Source organism: Aspergillus lentulus (genome assembly GCF_001445615.1).
Source record: "Aspergillus lentulus DNA, contig: Alt01, strain: IFM 54703, whole genome shotgun sequence".
In the NCBI taxonomy this organism is placed as follows: Eukaryota; Fungi; Ascomycota; class Eurotiomycetes; order Eurotiales; family Aspergillaceae; genus Aspergillus; species Aspergillus lentulus.
This window is the reverse complement of record NW_028322123.1, coordinates 3,853,586-3,867,141: the sequence shown is the minus strand read 5'-3', so window position 1 is coordinate 3,867,141 and position 13,556 is coordinate 3,853,586. Positions and strand designations below refer to the sequence as shown.

Genomic DNA, 13,556 nt, shown 5'->3' with positions numbered 1-13,556 from the left:
ACATGATGGAGAATAGGAGCAACTGCTAGAAAAGAGGCAATTTCCTCGGGGAGGAGAGTCAAACCAGAGTCGAATGAGGAACTGCTTGCGTAGATTTGAAAAGATAGACTTTGCAACTCTGATCTGATCGCATAACTTGCATCATTGAATGGAAGTATCAAGTGAGCTGTCATATTCCATGATGTTTGACAGAAAAAGTGACAGGTCAATTTGGAGGACAAAGAAGAAGAACTGCTTTTTGTCAGCTTTAGCATGGGGCAATTGTCATAAAAATCAGTCAACAATCCCTGTCGAGGCAGAAACAACCACGATGGAGCCATACTCCATCGTCTTGCTTGCATAAAACGCGGCCATATGATATATAACTACGGTCTGATAACCACAAATACAGCAAGCAGAATTGCAATCATATAACTTCTTGTCAATTGCTATGACTGCAACTGACAGAACGGCACCTTTTTCCTGAGGTTTATAATTTTCAAGATGCTTTCTTCATTAGTTATCCCTTGATACACTGACCTGAATAATGAAATATCACTCACAGACACAAACAGGGCCAGTGCTGCAGCTAATGACACTAAGCACACACTAATTTTCCAGTCCAGTAAGGATTATCTTGTCGGCATTCTAAAGTACGTACAGACTATCTACAGCGATGTCCATCTGTGCACTGGTATTCTGCTTATCCCTTTCACTTTGCTTATCCCTTTCTTCCCCTTCCCCTGATACTTGCAGTGGTGTAAGCCCTGCTGAGATTGACAAATTGACTGATTCTTGGGGCATGCTGTGCCACAATACCTGACTGCAAGGTCCACTTCTCGTTCTCTAGTCTCTCCACATTTTAATCTTCCTATCCCTAGTCTATTGCTGTCCTCACTAGTCGGCTCTACGGCGGCTAGGGATAATTCCCCGCTGACCGTTGACCTTTCAATATGCAACTAATCTCAGTAGTCTGTGCTAGCATGACTCTCAAACTCGGCAGTCCTTGAAGTTTGTTGCACAATCATACAATCCATGGCTATAATCGACTAAGAATAAAAAAGTCCAGACCCTCTTGTGTCCCACTTGTCCTTCTCTTATCCATCTTCCCTGTCTCGTTGCCTGACTTGTCGTCTACACATCACTTTCTGCATTCTTGCCTTTTCTTACTTGCAGCAACTGACGCAGCAGTTGACACCGATTGATTAATTTGTGAACTGTCAATTGAGTGTCCCACCATGGAGACGGTCGATTTGACAGTCATCGGTGCCGGTATGCCTTCCCTCTTCAATTGATTACCAGATCCTAACCAGTCAGGCTGGAGTGGCCTCGCGGCCATCAAGACCTATCTCCAGGTCAACCCGTCCAGCAATGTGATTCTCCTTGAGGCTGCCTCGTCGATTGGAGGCGTGTGGGCCAAGCACCGGCTGTACAAAGGCCTCAAATCCAACAACATGCTGGGCACCTACGAGTTCAGCGATTTCCCCATGGACCCAGACACTTTTGGTGTCCAACCGGGCCAGCATATTCCTGGCCAGGTCATCCAGCAGTACATGGAGAAATTCGCCGAGCATTTCCAGTTCCGCGATCGCATCCGGCTCAACACGCGCGTGCGATCGGCCGAACACCGTCCGGACGGCACCTGGCTGTTGACTACAGAGCACCAAGGCGAAGTCAGGGAGGTGGTGACGCGCAAACTCATCGTCGCGACCGGCATCACTTCGCAGGCCTACCTGCCCGACTTCCCCGGCCAGGAGACCTTCGACGCGCCGCTCTTCCACTGCCGCGATCTCCTCCAGTACGAAGCCGAGGTCCTTCAGGATGGCCGGCGCATCACTGTCTTCGGCGGCACCAAATCCGCCTGGGACGCCGTCTACGCGGCCGCCACGTCCGGCGCACAGGTCGACTGGGTGATCCGCGAGAACGGCCACGGCCCTGTGTGGATGGCGCCGCCGTACGTCACCCCGCTGAAGAAGTGGCTCGAGAAACTGGTCACCACGCGCCTCCTGACCTTCTTCAGCCCCTGCATCTGGGGCCACGCCGACGGCTACCCGCGCATCCGCCGCTTCCTGCACGGCACCTGGCTCGGCCGCAAGATCGTCGACGCTTTTTGGGGCGTTCTCGCCAACGACGTCATCCAGCTGAACCGCTACGACGCCCACCCGGAGACCGCCAAGCTCAAGCCCTGGATCAGCCCCTTCTGGATCGCCTCCAGCCTCAGCATCCTCAACTACCCAACCGACTTCTTTGACCTCGTCCGCTCCGGCGCCGTCCGCGTCCATGTCGCCAACATCACCCGCCTCTCCCCGGGAACCGTCCATCTCTCCTCCGGCACGGACCTCCCCTCCTCCGCCCTCATCTGCTCCACAGGCTGGAAAGCCACCCCAAACCTCGACTTCCTCCCGCCAGGTTTGGACACCGACTGCGGCTTCCCCTGGGCGGCAGACCCCATCCCAGAGGACCTCCTCGCCGCCGCCGACGACGAAATCCTCCGCCGGTTCCCCCGGCTACGCAACCAGCCCGCCCCGCCCAAGGACTACGCGCCGCTTGCTCCAGATGCCCCCGCTACAGCCGCGCATCCCTTCCGCCTGGCCCGGTTCATGGTGCCGTGTTCGTTGGCGAGGGAGCGCTCGCTGGCGTTTATGGGGATTGCGATGACGATCAACACGACGCTGCTTGCGCAGGCGCAGGCGCTGTGGATTACTGCGTTTTTCGGGGGGAGCCCGGTGCTGCGGCCGGCGGAGAGGTGTCCGTCTGCGCTGCGGGCTGTCGACCAGCATGGAGACGCAGACGCAGATAAGCTGGACGAAAAGCGCGAGGAAATGGATCTGGTGTGGGAGACGGCGCTGCATAGTCAATTCGGCAAGTGGCGGTATCCCGGGGGCTTTGGGAAGCGGAACCCGGATTTTGTGTTTGATGCGATCCCGTATGTGGATTTGCTGTTGAATGATTTGGGGGTGAGGAGTGTGCGCAAGGACGGTATCCTAGGGAAGGTGTTGAGTCCGTATGGGATGGAGGATTATCGGGGGTTGGTGGAGGAGTGGATGGCTGCCCGCCAGTAACTAATATATCATATACCCCTACTTTCTTCGCTTTATGTCTTCTGTTGATAGTTAAATGTTACTGCATAACAAACTGCTCGAATATGCCCACACCCTCGTAGACCTCCCCCTCCATCTTTGCAGTCAGCGTCCCCGTCCACCGCGCATAGTACTTGCCATCGCCAGCGACCATCGCCCCAAGAGTGACATCCACCTCCATCCCATCGCTATAAACCACCCGGAACCCATCCGGCACATCCCCAAGGACAGGCGGGTAAGCAGCGGCCATCCCATTCTTCCATGGCCGCACAGACACAACCCCCTCCTCACAGCCAGACACGATAACCTCCCGCCCAACAGCCACATACCCGCTCACCACCTCTGCTCCGTTCCCAAGAGGAAGCATATCAAACCAGACGACAGAGAACGGGCCTACCCGGCCCCGTCCCCAGTACCACGTCCGCACCGCCTCCTCAAATGGTCCATCTGACCAGTTCTGCTCTCGTCAGCCGTAGCCCCCTCCCATTCACATCCTACACTCAAAAGAAAGGGTGAAACATACCTTATCATGATACCCAACCCCGGTAAAGCGTACCCTCTCCCCACCCATCAAAACATCAACACTCGCCTCCGCATCGGGGAGGAGACTCGCCCAACCGATTCCAACTGCACCTGTAGAGCCAGCATCACCTAAGCGCAACCGGTTGTCGCCGCAGGGTGTATGCGGGTTCGCTACCTATATCCACATCCATTAGCAAGCTCTAGCGTTAGCTTATCCTGGTTAGGGGGGGACGACGAACAGAAGATAATCGCATAGACCCAGTTACCCCTAGCCCGCCGTCAATAACAATCTCATACGCGCCCTCCTCAGACCCAGTAAAGGAAACACCGCTCCCGTGCCATATCCCCCTGGTAACACCACAGACTGCGTCGGCCGTCGCTAGGGATGCATTCGCGTAGGCGGCGTAGCTCGTCCCATTTGCAAGGGAGATCCAGATGTAGGACAGGAGGACGGATGAGGGATTTCTGGTCGGGAGGAACGGGAATGCGGTAGGTGTGCTGGTGAACAGGGTGATCACGGCAGAGACGTTCGGATTCGAGGAAGAGACGGCGTCAAAGTACCACCAGTCGAAGACGGTGGTGTTGATGGGGTGGACTTTGGGTTTGGAGAGGATCGAGAGGAGGGTGGAGGGGGTGGTGAAGGTCGCGAGACTGAGGTTGGGGGAGGGGGCGCTGGGGATGGTGATGTTGTAGATAGAGACTGGGGGAAGCTGAGCCAGCGCGAGGACCAGGGAAAGAAAGAATAGTAGGAGGGACATTGTGGATTTGATGTGAGGATAGGATCTTCGATGTCCGGGAAGCAGATATTTATCATCTGTCATTCATCTGACGAGGGAACTAGCCTCGCCCTATTCTTTGTCTGACACAGTGGTGTGCAGTTGATTCAGACCAATAGCAATTGTCTCAGAGATGTGAATAAGTGAATAGTGAATAAGTAATCTACACTGCAACGCTAGAATCATCCAAACCCATACCGAGGAGTTAGGTGCAAGAAGCCGCTCCATACGCAATAATATCAACATTCGCCATAGCCTCGTTCAACAACAATAGATAGATGGATAGAAAATGGATAGACAGAGATGGAAGACAAACTCGAAATCATCGCTAGTCCCCTACTCAACGCCTTGAGAACAATGCTCGTAGAAATCTGATCAGCTGTGCCCATTGGTATCAACGCTCTCCTTGTCCTCCTCCTTGACACTCGCCGTGCTCGTCTTATTCGACCCGTCCGACCCGTCCTTGCCGCATCCTTTGACCAGAATATGTCGCTAACTAATCAGCGACGAGAACAGTAAGGAAAAAGAAAGATAGAGGGACGTACCTTCAATGCATCCTTGCGCGAAAAACTCTTATCGCAATGTGTACATGGAAACGGCTTTACCGACAGATGAATGCGCTTATGTCGCTTCAGGTCATGATTTCGGTTGAAGCTTTGCGGGCACTGATCACACTTGAATGGCCGGTCGTTGGTCGGCCCCGGCTGGTGGATGGGGTGTGGCGGATGCCCGCCGTACATCTGCTGCATGCTGGCCACATGGCCGCTGTTGAAGCCCGGGAGGATTCCCGGTTGCATGCTGCCCAGCAACGACATCTGGCTGTTCGGGTTATGTATGTTCGTCATCACCGGCCCGTTCATCGCAGGTAGCGAGTACGACGGCCAGGGCTGCCGCGAATAGTTCAGATGAGGTGGGGGCCCTGCGGCCGAGAGGGTAGGAGTGGACGAGACGCGACCCGGCGGATGGATGCCGAGCCCCGGCTGTCCGTACGGCGGGAAACTGGTCTGGTGCGGGCTGGGCATCTGCTGTGCCGCACCGTAGACAGGTGCTGACTGCGATTTGGGTCCGTAAGGATCATTCGATGGGAGGAGGTGCGGGGACGGCCCCGGGTTGGGCAATCCTGTGGGACTGGCCAACATGGCGTGCGTCATGGCGGGATGCTGCGGTGTTCCGGTCGGGAGACCAGACGGGGGAACGGAAAGCGATTGCTGAAACGGAGGGAGGTGGTGCATGTCGTACGGCTGTGTCATGCCTTCGGTCACGGGAGGAGACGTCGGTTGATTTCGGCTCAATGGGTGTAATGTCGACGGTGAAAACGAGTCCCGCGTCGGATATGGCTGGTTGCTCCCCGCACTCCATGGTTGCCGCGGCCCGGGAGTGCTTCCATAGCCACTGTGGCCCTGCCAGTACGCTGTCCCATACGAGGGCGTTACGTCCGGAGTTGCAGACACGGCGGTCGTCGGCGCGGCCGAGCTCGGAGCGGTCACTTCGCCGGCCTGCGTCGATGCCGGTGGTGTCAAGAGACTGTTCACACTGGGATGGGTTGGAGGGTGCGCATTCGACTGAAGCGAGTACTTGGGGGTCCCGACGCTGATCTGAAAGTTCGGCGGGGGCAGCTCAAAGCTGGGGAGCGTCGGCGCCGCCGGCCGTCGTGCGTTCAACGGCGGCGGGGCATTCAAGTCCCCCAACGCCGTCCCCATGCCCGGCGGAGGAATCGCGAGGGCAGCCAGATTGGCGGAATTGTCTCGAGAAAAGGCGATGGGTTGGTACAGCTCGGCCGTCGAGTCCGCGGCCTGAGGATGGGACAAACTGGAGGACAATCCGTTGTCGTCCCCAACAGCCCAGAATCGACTGCCAGACAGGGCCCCAGAGACGATGTCTGGAGGATCCAGGAGGGGCGAGCGGATCGCGCAAGAGCGATCGCTTTAGAATCGAGGTTTGGCGTCAAATAGATATCGAATCTTATATTGACGTCCCGTCTAGGTGATTTCGAGAATCGCGTTCGCTCTCTCGTTCCTGATGTTGAGGGGGTTGGATTGATGTGATAGTGTACCCGACTGATGTTCAGGGTCACCCAACACTTATACCGAGGACATACTCTGACCTCTTGTATCAAGTCAAGAACTGTACAGCGCAAGCCTGAAAATGCGCAAAGCAGATATCGGAGGTAGAGGTAAAGGAGCTGATGGTATTTTGAAATTCACCAGGCGTCAGAGACATGCATTGTCTTGACAAAGCCGACCGCGCGATCAGAGGAATACGACGGTGGCCGAGTCTATCTTTGGTAATAATTGGCGATCGAGGATGCGCGAATGGACTCGAATTCTGATGACGATGGAGCAGAGTAGAGTCAGCAAATGAGTAGGATAAGGGTATGCTGGTGATGACACTGTCGTGCTGAGATTGTGGTGGTGATGACAATCGATGAAAGTGATCGGATCGTGGTATTATTAGGAGGACACTGATAGAACAGTCAGAGTGGAAGAGAGGAAAGGAAGAAACGAAGAGGCAGAGCCAGCGCCGGTAATAATAATATCAAGAATAATATAAGGTAGAGGATAATAACAGCCAGCAATGGGGAATAAAATAAAGTAAAATAAAATAAAATACAAGACCAAACCAGACCAGACAGACCAAACAATAAATGAACAAGAACAAGCACAACAACAAAACCCAAACCAAAACCAAAGACCGCGAGTATCCAGACCACTCCACAGTCAAAACCAGCGACGGGCCTGGGTCTGGCCAGCGCGGGGGAGGAATTTCGGGCGGGAAATTTTGGGTGCTGCTCTGGAAAGGGTCAAGTGCGAAAAAAAAAAAAATAAATAAATAAATAATAATAATAATGATAATTCCTCCGTAATTCGGGAGGGTAAAAGAAAAGGGTAATGAAAAAGGGAAAAAAAATGACCACAGAAAAAGAAAAACTAAAAAGAGGCGACAAAACGAAGAAGAATGAGGGTTTACCTGTAAAAAGCTAGTCTAAGGGGTCTGGTAAGGAGATCAAATTGATTATTATTTCAGTGTACTTCAGCTGAGGATGATGCGTCTCTAGCAAAAGAAAATAGGGGGAACATGGTGTTTGTAGAAAAAGAAAGTAGGCGCTATCATATCACAAAGGAATAAGAATAGATCCAGAGATAGATAGGTCGAAGGGAGATATCTCCTGGCTAATAATAATCGTCCTCGGTCAAAGAGGGGACTGGGACCGATCATCGACAACGTGGTTGACAGGGCTCTCCAAGCAAGTCCCAGGAGAAGGCCACAAACGAACCAAGAACCAGGTTAACAGCATCTAGGTAGACTAAGGTAGACTGGAGACGACTAGTCTACCAGTGCCACTCAATTTGCCCCGTTGTTCTGAGCATTCCACGGTTCTACGGAGAGTGCGTAAGGTATCTGGGTATCTGGGTAATCTGGTATTATTCTCCTGCAGTACGACCACCTCGGTGGAAGAGATCAGCTTAGATGATTGGCCGATAAGCATCAATCGCTGTAGAATCAACAAGTACGAGTGGAGGATCGCATTCTCTGTTATATTGGGGGGAAAACAACCCAGAGTCGTCCATACTCTGTGCTGTAATCTGTAAGCTGTACCGTAAGCCCAAATCAAAGTACCAAGATATGTGGAGTAGCTGTCGGCGATCGGGTGGCCACCGGACCAGGACCAGCAGGGGATGTTGCTCAAGTCTCCTGTATGGTGGAGCAGAGAATAAGCTTAGCAGCGATGGACGATCGATGGCAAGACTGTACTTTGATCTACAATAAAGGTACGATTTTTTGAAGATCAGCTCTAAAGCTACTGGATTCTCTTCAGGCTTCAGGAGGGAAAAAGCAACGACGCGGGCACTGACAGCGAGAGAACTGACCGTATGAGATTACCACTCGGGTACCTATGTGCGGTAAGATACAGACGGTGAAAAGGGGCAATGCTCCTTGCGTCAAGAGTCCAGATTGACAGTTCTTGAGGCCATGGAAGCGAGCCAGATCAGTTGCTTCATCATGGAATCGAGTCATCAGTATCATTATGATCAAAAGGAAAGGCATCATCGTCTCGTTCATACGACCCGTAAGCTGAGGCAGCATGTCATCCTGTTCTTCTAAGTGGAGGACTGTATGTATGGCCCAGTGGAATACCATCATACCGGACCATGTTTGATTAGCCCACTGGAAGAATGCTCTGGATTGCGGTCGATAATCCCAGCACATGACACGACCAAGGATTCTTCTAAGATTGCGAAGTTTGCTGCAGCACCATAATTTATCGTCTTCATCTTCATCATCGTCGACCAGATCGAGGGGGAGGGCAAATGTCCAAGGCAAACGGATCCCCGAGTCTGGTTCGCCTACCCATGCATGAGGGATTGTCTCATCTGATTGGATAGTTGTGTCCACGCGGCATCACCCGAGGTTAGGTGGTCACCTGAGATTACACTACTGGACGGATTACTTACCAGAAGACACCAACAATACTCAATAATGCAGACTCAATCTGTACTAGTAGATAGAGGACCAGCAATACGAGATGCCAAACCACCCAACTGGCTTCGTGACAATCTGGGTAGCCTGAAGCGAGCGCGCCAGAGAAACTGGTTTTTCTTTGCCAGACAGATTGCCTGGGCCCTTTCAGCCAAATCTCACTACCCGTTCCTAGAGTGCGGACTATTCCATTACAGGGCTAGTGCATTCAAAACTAGCTCATAGGGACCCACAGACTTACTCTGCCTGTCGGCCTGCAGCCTGCAGCGGGTGCTCTGTCCACTCGCTTGCTTTCGCTAACTTTCGACACACAAACATTATTGAATACTGACTTTCTTTTCTCTTAATTTTACTCCAGTATGTAGATGGGAAATAAAGTATCCAATCAGTGCGTATCGATCTCATGCAGATAGCTATTCTGGATAACGGTTGCTGGTCGAACCAGAAACAAGGAAAAAAAGAAAGACATACAGTCACATGATTAGCCCCAGCCTTCGTCCCGGTGACCACAGGCCAGCAACCCATGGTTCACTCAAAGGCAGCCGAGGACTCAGCGAATCAGAGCTTGAGAATTTGGTCTCGGGCCTCTTGGCTCAAGCTCTAGACTAGCCTCTTAGCCTCTTTGTCCGGTGCCTAGGATTAATACAGTTAGCCTGAGCGGACACCGATACGTTGACAGAGTCCTTATTTATTTCATTTATTATTCTGTCCTTGAGATACGAATTGTGGTGTGGGATGGCAGCAAACATGTTAGAGTTCAGCTGAACCTAAATTGTAACTTTGCGTTTCTTGTACAGACTAGGTACGGTACTACTATCTAGATACATAGTAGATAGGAATACGGGTGGCCCATGAGGCTAAGCCCCATGAGTAACTGCCGGGAGCACCAATCTGTCGGAGTCGGGGGGCGTTGTCGAGGGAGATCGGGGTGGCTGCCACGGTCAGTGTGACAGGTGGCCTGAACATTTCCACGTCCCAGTGCCCTGAGCCCTTGACGCCGTGAGGCTGTTTTGGCTTTTAACAATGTATGTGCAGTGCACTGTGCAACCGCCACATCCATCCTGGGTTTTCGGCAATAGAGATGAGCTATCAGTGATCAATGATGGGTTATTTCGGATCGTCCGAGGTCAAAGTCAGCCTGCTCTTGACCCTTGATCCTTGACCTTAGACCCTGGGCGTATTATCAGGCTATGCAATGAGTGTCGTCTCGGCCGGAGGATTGCAGCTCTACCTCACCTTACTCCGTATTGGGAAGTACTCCGTGGTCCCCAAGGTACGGAGTACGCGTACTCTCTCATATTCTCTTTTCACCGACCGCCCTTCATATGTATTTCGAGACTATCTATACTCTGTATATGTATACAATGTCCTCACTAGTTCAGAATAACCGATACTAGGTAACCTATGTCCTGATCTGTTTCTTTCCTACAGATCCCATAACCCATCACCTCCCCAATCTACTCGTGGAAAATGCCTAATCTGCCCGCCAGTAAAGACCACCGAGGCTACCAGCAGTAGTCCTATGCACGTACAAACACACTAGCCTATACCATTCGTCTTGGACCTATCATAGCCCTTGAGGATCGTGTCAGACACGGAGCAAGCACTAGGAGAAGCCCCATTGAGGACTAAAGCTAAGACTAAAAGCACGGAGTGCAGTTTATGCTTTACTTTAGTGGTGGTGATTTAAGCTATGGCCGGTTACAGCTATTGCCATGATTGTCGAAGAACAAACCCCGTATAACCGATAAAGATGAGCATGGCTGCTCCGAGGCGCAAGAGTGTATTTAACTCATGCAAATGGACTCCGTACGCTGTGTACGCTGTTCTACAGTAGTGTCTCACTCTCCATAGGAAGCGTAACTCTTTTCCGACCGTTAGTTGGTATTTATCCTGCAGGGTTCAACGGTCTGTCACCGTCTGGTTATTCTGGTTATATATATTTATACATATTTGCACCGACTTGACGTTGTCGGATAGACGATAAGTGGAATATCATCCCTACGGGATAGAATAATACTCGAGAATTTATTATCATCTATACTTGTAGTATCCTTCGTAGAATATAGATAGTATTCTAAGAACTATTGAACCGCTGTTCGTCCACTGTGGAGTGTCAGTGGACTGGACGTGGACTGGCCAACTGGGACTACTGCATCATGCAAGGATGCAGCGGGGGGAAGTGTTGCAATGTGACAGCGTCCAGCGCGGAAGCCGGCTGGACTGGTCTTTGCATTTGCTACACTCACTACTGCGTCTGGTGCGTAGTGATCGTCCTGTAGGTAGATGGTTAAATTGAGGAATGATTCATCTTCAGCGGAATGAACGAGGACAGAGAAAGTACTGCAGAAGCATGGAAGGAAGATAGTCAAGGCTGTAAATACCAGTCAACCTGCGAACTGCTGAGTCTGGATGGGCGAGACCCGTCTAGACTCGCCCTCGGATCAACAGGGACAATCACTACATCTGCACAAATATGGAGTATCGAGTGGTTTGCATTCCTGGGACGTTATGCAGATATCAGACCGGTATTGGGAAGAACGTCCTGATATTGCCACAAGAGCAATCTACTTTGGCCACCTAGAGTACTACGCTCATGCGTCATCTACATATACATCGTACTTGTATCGACTGCCCGGGTGATCCTCTCGCAGTCCCTTCTGCCCCTTCCCGTACACCCTCTCCCGCGCCGTCAGGGCCTCTGCCTCCTGCGCCGGCTGCTCCGGGTACAGCCCTCGTCGCCTCAGTTCCGGAACCAGCAGCTCGACCACATCCTCAAAAGTCCCCGGCGTCGATACATGGCCGATGTTGAACCCGTCCAGATCCGCCTCCACGATCCACCGCTCCATCTCATCCGCGACCGTCGCCGCGCTGCCAATCGCCAGGGGGCCCAGCCCGCCGATCGACGCCTTCTCCGCCACCACCCGCGGCGTCCACCGCGGGATGTCCTTGCTCGTGGTCGTGAACGCGTCCAGGATACTCGCGATCCGGCCCGCCTCGGCCGAGTCCGCTGCCGTGATCTCCTGGTCCAGCGGGATCCGCGAGATATCGATGCCCGTCCACCCGCTGAAGAGGACAAGCCCCCCAACTACGGACGCGTACTTCTTCAGTTCCTCATACTTGGCCCGGGCCTCCTCGTCCGTCCGGCCCAGGATGGGCGTGAACGTCGCAAACACCTTGATCGACCGCGGATCCCGCCCCTTCTCCGCTGCCAGCTGGCGAATCCCGTCGACTTTGGGCCGCAGCACCGCTGGCGAGTGGCTCGAGACGAAGATCGCCTCGGCGTGCGTGGCGGCAAACGCCGAGCCTGCTGGTGACGTGCCCGCCTGGAAGAGAAAGGGCGTCCGCTGCGGGGATGGGTCGACAATGTGCGGCGTCTCGAGCGTGTAGTATCTTCCCCTGTGCTTGATCGTACGCACTTTATCCGGGTCGATGTACGAGTCGGTCGTCGGATCCGGGGAGACGGCGTCCGAGGCCCAGGAGCCTTCCCACAGTCTGTGCTCGTCAGCGGCAAATAAAGGAAAAAAGCACAATTGATATACTTGTACAGCACGCGCAGGTATTCGTCCGCCTGCTGGTACCGCTCATCATGCTCGATGGGACTGTCCAGCCCGATGGCCTTGAACGCCGCCTTCTTGTACGAAGTCACAATGTTCCATCCGAACCGGCCCTGCGTCATATGGTCCAGTGTCGAGAACCGCTTGGCCAGCAGGAATGGCGCCTCCGAGGAGGTCGACGAGGTGATGGCAAAGGTCAGATGCTTCGTCACCGCTGCCATGGCCGAAATGGGCTGCACAGTCACGTCAGCATCCCACATACACTATACCCCGGGATTGGCAATGACATACAATCGACGGATCAGTCACAGGCCATTGCGCCGCCCGGCGAATGCACTCATCCAGCTTCCCCTGGTACGTATCATGTCCTCCAAAGGTATCAGCCAGGAACAGAGCGTTGATTCCGCCCCGCTCGAGAAGTTTCGCCAGCTCAATCCAGTACTCCAGGCTGCGCTTGGTGGCGGATTTATCCTTGGGGTTCTGTCCACGTTAGGTCAGTCAAGCCCAAGAAGAGACCGGCTCCGTTCTTACTTTCCATTGCCCGGGGGACAGATGTCCCACGGTACTCATATCAAATGCATTCAGCAGTATGTACTTTTTGCCGCTCTGGCCAGCGGGTGCACTACCTGCGCTATCTCCCATTTTGACAGTAGATCTTGAGCTTTCCTGTCGACTTTGAGCCCCCTGATCCAATAGAGTTGACAGTAGATATATGCCCTCTCTCGTTCAACCTCTCCAATGGGACATACGTAGCTTCGATGACCCCGCATCCATTCGCCATTGCTTCTTATCATCACGCAAGATTCGAGCGGAGAACAGCCGCTATGAGATATTTCCACGAAGTAATTCGTCATTATCTCCACAATATTCGCGACTTGCTTAAATGACTGCTTCTGTACGCGACTGCATGGGCGGTTTCTCTCGCAGCGTGTGGTGGTGATGATTCTATGATATATGCCGTAATTGCGACATGCTTGGGTGAGTCGGTCTAAAGTAGGATGTTGACTGTCGCCGGAAAAAAGTCCATGGAGTCGAGGAAATCCCCTTTCATAGCATGTATCACTTTCGCAGTATCCTTTTCTGGGTCAACGGATGCGAGCGATTGCTCGGTGAACCTTGCATCCAATGAAGTGTCATGATTCGTCTACATACTGCCCTTCATA

General features: G+C 52.9%; 3 protein-coding genes across 3 annotated transcripts; 1 reads left to right on the top strand and 2 right to left on the bottom strand.

The window, feature by feature from the left end:
* Positions 1-1,217: 1,217 nt before the first annotated feature.
* Positions 1,218-3,041, top strand: ALT_1180 (flavin-containing monooxygenase; the record flags this gene model as incomplete). Its single annotated transcript, XM_033561447.2, has 2 exons — positions 1,218-1,251; positions 1,297-3,041. The coding sequence occupies 2 exons, from the start codon at positions 1,218-1,220 to the stop codon at positions 3,039-3,041; spliced, it is 1,779 nt and encodes a 592-aa protein (XP_033417338.2).
* A 58-nt stretch (positions 3,042-3,099) lies between these two features.
* On the bottom strand, positions 3,100-4,339 carry ALT_1179 (uncharacterized protein; the record flags this gene model as incomplete). The annotated part of the gene is made up of 3 exons (XM_089599104.1): positions 3,100-3,516; positions 3,583-3,756; positions 3,848-4,339. 3 exons carry the CDS (start codon positions 4,337-4,339, stop codon positions 3,100-3,102), a joined length of 1,083 nt encoding a protein of 360 aa, XP_089456768.1.
* Positions 4,340-4,732: 393 nt separating this feature from the next.
* Positions 4,733-13,035, bottom strand: ALT_1178 (dimethyl-sulfide monooxygenase; the record flags this gene model as incomplete). Its single annotated transcript, XM_033561450.2, has 6 exons — positions 4,733-4,849; positions 4,903-6,280; positions 11,459-12,331; positions 12,379-12,626; positions 12,685-12,873; positions 12,925-13,035. 6 exons carry the CDS (start codon positions 13,033-13,035, stop codon positions 4,733-4,735), a joined length of 2,916 nt encoding a protein of 971 aa, XP_033417341.2.
* Between the last annotated feature and the right edge of the window lie 521 nt (positions 13,036-13,556).